The sequence below is a fragment of the Ylistrum balloti genome, unplaced genomic scaffold, assembly GCF_031769215.1.
Source record: "Ylistrum balloti isolate Yb309-2 unplaced genomic scaffold, AGI_CSIRO_Ybal_v1 Utg369722, whole genome shotgun sequence".
Classification (NCBI taxonomy): Eukaryota; Metazoa; Mollusca; class Bivalvia; order Pectinida; family Pectinidae; genus Ylistrum; species Ylistrum balloti.
This window is the reverse complement of record NW_026781941.1, coordinates 1141354-1147832: the sequence shown is the minus strand read 5'-3', so window position 1 is coordinate 1147832 and position 6479 is coordinate 1141354. Positions and strand designations below refer to the sequence as shown.

The following is a 6479-nucleotide window of genomic DNA, read 5'->3' as shown; positions in this document are numbered from 1 at the left end:
ATCTGTACTTCCTCCAATAGTAGTCTTTCAAAGTTTGAAGTTTCATAAAAGTTAAGTTTATAATATCGGATTTCATTCCATTCGATAATCTAAAAGTCAATTTCATTTTTCCTAGTTTGAAGTTTCATAAGTCTATGAATAATCCACGTGTTAACAATCTGTATATTTTCTTCAATAGTAAAAGTTACAATAATATTGTATACAAATACATGAACATACATTGTACCAGCATTTTAATGGGCAAGTCGTTAGATCCATTGTTGAATGTTTAATACAGTATCCCAAATAGTTGCTTTGCTGCCGATGAATAGTTATTGTGGACTGACCTCTACTAATGGCAAATGGGAAGGACACATCCGTCCAGTGAAGGGTAGTCCGAAGTATTTCGAACTATGTCACTACATCAGTGGAAAAAAATAACCAGTCAGTTTCAGTTTAGTGATGTGTATCAAGTATCTTGACGATGAAATTGATATCGAAGAAGCTTTTGGTATCATTACACTGTCGTGTGAATCAGTATTGGAGAACCTTTTCCTTGACTGTTACAGTATGGCATATTCCCCACCTTTCATTGATCTTATTCAAACCCACAACGTCAGCAAATAAGAGAAGAGTGATCAGCCTTACTTTGACTTATCAACCCCAAACCTGATGACGTCAGAGTACATCTCAGTAGTCTTGATTCATTGACGCTACATCGCTATCGAGTTGCGTGGACGCGAGTTAAGTGGTGAGCATGAATAGAGTGATCAGACTTCGAAAATCAATATTATCACTGACCAGTATCATTGTCGTCGGACTCTATTTTATGTACCTTCCCAAGTCCATCATCATAGAAAAAACAGATAGGCATGTGATATCGGCACCAGTACACGTGTCACCAAATCGTTCCCAAACCATTGCCATGTCGACTCCAATGTCAGGTAGGTCGCCTTATACGTCTTTTGACTTTGATAACAGATGTCATTAAGGTCTCAGTGATATAATTCACCGCTGTAAAGAAACTTCAGTCATTAACTCATTTACAAGTGACCGATTGCCTCGTATGTGGCAGCGTGCGTACGTCTCAATGTAGTAGTCCCAATAATAACATTAATTTTAAAATGCACAATAACAGGTTTTTTTGACTTTCCAAAAACAAAAACAAAACAAAAAGAACAACTTGTACAAATTGTCAAGTTCTTGTGTTTGATAATAACAGGAAGTGATATTGTCTATATGTAATAAAAAGCAAAAAGTTAAAATGCATATGACAGGGTCATTTCACAGACAACATCCCTTTCACAATGCGAATGGCAGTTTTATGTTTCGATGAAATTAACGCAAGACAACTAATTTGTGAGGAATATTATCAGTTGACCTGTTGATAAGTTATGTGTTTGACGCGACAAGTACGGGTTCTTTTAAATTTTTACACACTGTAAAATGTTAAATATTCGTGATATAGTTTTACATTTGTGTACACCGTCGAGGTCTTCGCAGTCCTTGGTGGGCTGGATGACTTGCCAAAACGTTGCTGTTGTAATAATCCACTTATCAATTTGAAGTGAAGATCCAACATGACAAAGTAAACTTAATTGAACAGTACAGCTTTTTTCTTTGTTGTGTTTCGTCGATTCATCAGTCTACAAATATATTAAAGATTAAAAACAGTGATATTTCCAATAATTTTCCTTCGCGATGAAAAAAATTTACACATACACATTAATGCTAAATCAATGCAAACTTATCTAAACCGAATGACGTAGCGGGGAAAGACATAAACAAATTAACAAAATTAAATAATTTTAAAGTCCATTCGACTTTTCTACATGTAAATAAGAAATCGTGGTTTTCCTCTTTTATTGAGAAATGACGCACGTGGTCTAAGTAAACGACATATTTTTAAGGTGCATTGTACACTCTATTATCAATGCCTTTATCGTATAGTGTATACTGAAAATAACATGGTCGCAGCCAAGAATTTTTGCCAAAATCTAACGATATGTTTGCAGTGTATATAAATCATGGATCATTTCAATGCATCACTTAAATAGATGCCAAACATTACTACGCTACTTGTCTAATCAGGTCAACAGAACCAAAGAAACGGTGATCAATCACTACATCCAACAAAACTAACATTGTGAAACCCTGTGGTTGAACTATAAGACGGAAAAAAATCATCGAATTGAAAGGCAGTTCCTCAACAACGGATCTAAATCTCTTCATTTTGACAGTGATGTACTCCGTTCTATCAGTAAAATGTGTGTTTAGGAAACAAATCCACAGTGGCAATGTATCAACCTTATTTATACCAAAACTGGAATATCTAATTATTCAAAACCTGCGCTGTACAGATTTCCTTGTTTTATCTAGTCAGCTCTGGACTTTACGGAATTCAAATGCAACACATTACCGAATCGGAATTACTCGTCCTATAAATACTGTCGACCCGTAAGGCAAATTACACTAAAATTATCCCTTTTTTCTATAGTTTGAAGACAGTGATGTATGTTTTGTTATTTTGGTTTGATTAAAACATAATTCTGTTGAATAAACCCTTAACAGACAAAACCAAAGTTAATGAAATTTGGTCGTTTTGGTCCAAATGTATTTTGTCGGTACCCAGTGGATGCTCGTATCTTTATTTACTTATACAGTCAAAACCGAAAATCTTGCATAACAAATACCGATTTGACTTTGGGATAACAAATAAATTTGCTTTATTTATAGTAAAACCGAGAGTAATAAACTTAGGATTGCTGCCGAAAAACAAATTTTCTCTTGTCTAACTGCAGATCAGAGTTAAAGCTTTAAAAACCAACAGTGTTTTATTGTATTATACCAATTAGATACTGAATTTAAGTCCCCTATGTACCCTGCCTGCCATGTTTCTATTCATTCGAATAGTGCAAGGTTCAGAATATACCCATGTACTTGACGCTGTTGTAAAATTATTATCTTTATTAAATTATGGAGCTGTTTTACCTCCCCGTCAATGTGATTTTGACATTTAAGCGTAGAAATGTAGGCCCTTACCATCACTGACGAGTTCACGAAGGACGAAACAGCTGTATGATACAGTGTACCTCTTTGTTTGGCTCTGTTGTATCTAACTATAAATTTTTAAAATGTGTTATTTTAATTCAGACAAAAAAGTGAGATTGCTAGCTGTTACGAATTTCTGATTATCTTGAGACATTTTTAAATAATCAGATAACATATCTTTACTGTCGTAATTTGTTGCATGTCTGCACAGCACCAGCCAGGTATTGCATTTGAATAGGTATACTCCTGGTTTTAAGAAGTAACGTAAATATATCAAGTTATATGGAATCAAATTTCAAAATAGATTTTTAAGCAGTGAGTTTTATTTCAATTTAAAGTTGGAGAAAGCTTATGAGTTTTTTGAAAACATTACATACTTAGATTGACAAAGGTTGAAATTGCAAGTGTCGTCGGTGAAGCAGAAGACGTTTACACTTCCGGAGCACCTGGTTTTATTCTCCTTGTACTCTTTTAGGAATCTCCATGAAAATATTTCTTTTGTTCGTATTTTGCGGGAAAATAAAATGGTTCTAAACAAAGTAAATTGACTGATCACCTGCGACCCTTTCCGTTTGTCTCTGTTTTTACGTTAATTAAAAGATCACGTGATATTTTCCAGATTGATACGCATCATTCGATCACTGATTTTATACTATCATCAAATTTAACCCTCTTTTTGTCATCAGGAGGACGGCTACTTTGCTGGATAATGACATCACCAATCACAGTCGTATCCAAGGCAACACACGTACAAAACACGTGGGGTAAACGTTGTGACAAACTGTTATTCGTGAGCTCTAATGGAACACAAGAACGAGCGAAGCATCTCCCAGTTGTTGAACTTCCGGTTAAAGAAGGTCGACAAAATTTATGGAAAAAAACAAAAGAAGCATTACTGCATATATACTCTTCTTACCTAAACGATTATGATTGGTTCTTGAAAGCAGATGATGACACCTACGTCATCGTTGAAAACTTACGCCATTTTCTCCGCGATAAAGATAGGAACGAAGCCATCTATTACGGACGGAGGTTTAAACCTCATGTAAAACAAGGCTTTATGAGTGGAGGGGCTGGTTATGTCCTTAGCCGACAGGCTGTTAGATATCATGTAGAATTTGGAAATTCTTCTAATTATTTGAACTCTACATGCGCAAATCAAAATAACGGCGAGGATGTCCAGCTTGGGCTGTGTCTGGAGTTGGCAGGAGTTAAAGCGGGAGATACCAGGGACTCCGAAGGAAAGGAAAGATTCTTTCCTTTAGGGCCAGAAGATCACATGAACCAGCCGGACATCAAAGAAAATAACTGGTATCTCTACTATAGTTATTACCCACATATCAAGGTAAATCAATAACTTTTCATATAGTTTACAGGTAAATAAGCACAGGTACCAATGTCACGTACAAGTAAATAACACATACAGGTAAAAAGTAATTCCCAAAAATCTGGTTCTCGTACCTACACTTTTAATTTTTGTAATCACTCTATAAGTAATATCGTATATGGTTCTCGTACCTACACTTTCAATTTTTGTAATCACGCTATAAGTAATATCGTATATGGTTCTCGTACCTACACTTTCAATTTTTGTAATCACTCTATAAGTAATATCGTATATGGTTCTACCTACACTTTCAATTTTTGTAATCACGCTATAAGTAATATCGTATATGGTTCTCGTACCTACACTTTCAATTTTTGTAATCACGCTATAAGTAATATCGTATATGGTTCTCGTACCTACACTTTCAATTTTTGTAATCACTCTATAAGTAATATCGTATATGGTTCTCGTACCTACACTTTCAATTTTTGTAATCACGCTATAAGTAATATCGTATATGGTTCTCGTACCTACACTTTCAATTTTTGTAATCACTCTATAAGTAATATCGTATATGGTTCTCGTACCTACACTTTCAATTTTTGTAATCACGCTATAAGTAATATCGTATATGGTTCTCGTACCTACACTTTTAATTTTTGTAATCACGCTATATTAAATATCGTACATGTACATGATTTACAAGTATTATTCATTTTCAGGGTTGCAGTCAAACAGTGATATCCTTCCATTACATAGAACCCCGGATGATGTACATTTTAGATTATTTTGTGTACAATGTGACACTTCCCGTCGTTTGGCGTCACGCCTGAAATCATTTTCATCACATGCCTTAACCGTTTGATAATTACCTCATTGTCTGTTGATATTACGATTTTTTAAAATAATTTTTCCTGTTGAAAATTAAATTATTTTACCTGTTGGTAATTACTCTCTTTGCTTAATGATAATCAATCCATATTTTTCCCTCTGATTACGTCAGTAATGTTTAATGATGTTTACGTCATCGTTTTTTGTTTGTTGATAATTTATGACGTCCTAGCCTTTTCTTGTTGACTTGTGGCGTCAGATATCTGCAAGCCGTACTATAATACTACGATGGTAATTTAAGACACACTAGAAACATGCTTTGATGAGAATAACTTTACGGGAATACTTACAAGGGTACAAATGAGATGAAAGAAATCTTCTAACAATATCAGTAGTAGCATACTGGGGAAAAAGCCTTCGTTTCGAGTTATTCAAACAAACTACCTTGACAACGGAGTCAAATGTGTTATATTGAAATCTGCAAAAACACTTCTGAATAATCAAAAGGCCTATAGGACCATTAAATATGACCACTGGCAAGCTGTAACAACGGTCCAAACCAGACGTTGATAGAGCACATTAGCAAAAATAAACAACACAGAAAATCTTTTTTGATCTTTTATTTTTGAATATCAGTAAAAACGATTAAAAACATATTTCAGCATTGAAACGACAGAAAATTCAAATTTATGAAAATAAAAGCAGATAAAAAATTAAGCTTTCTTACTTATTCGTATTTATATAGACATGAATGATTAATCTTATGAATAGGGAGTTTTCGCTGCATTAGTTATATATATGTAAATTTTATCGTACATATATTTCACTGGTAAAGACAGTATGCAGGTTCCAGGTACATCTTAAAGGATCACGTTGATGGTTGTCCTTAGTGCATTATTTACCTTGCACAACAGTCCAAACTATGGATACAACACAGAGATATTGTCAGCGATGTTTTTTACCTCTACTGACAACAACAATTATAATGTCATGGTCCAATGGTTCAATTCATAGTTGTGATAGATAAGTAGATTTTAATCAACTACTACCGGAATGATGCTTTAATATCGTAGCCAACACGAAACGCTGACCACTGGTCATCCTCAATAGCATGTTCATTAGTTTCTTCAGACAACACTGATCACGGCTTAATATAGACCTTCATGGTTCATTGCACAGGTTTGGAATCAAATACATATATGTAATAAAATCATAAGCAACTTAAGTACACGTGCAGTTGTGCTACATCGCGTATTTATTTATTTATATATTTATCTGTTTTCCTTATCTA

The 6479-nt window shown here is 34.4% G+C and overlaps 1 protein-coding gene across 1 annotated transcript; it reads left to right on the top strand.

Moving 5' to 3' along the window:
* Positions 1-736: 736 nt before the first annotated feature.
* On the top strand, positions 737-5190 carry LOC132565430 (glycoprotein-N-acetylgalactosamine 3-beta-galactosyltransferase 1-like). The gene is made up of 3 exons (XM_060230070.1): positions 737-923; positions 3717-4375; positions 5080-5190. Exons 1-3 carry the CDS (start codon positions 737-739, stop codon positions 5188-5190), a joined length of 957 nt encoding a protein of 318 aa, XP_060086053.1.
* Positions 5191-6479: the final 1289 nt, after the last annotated feature.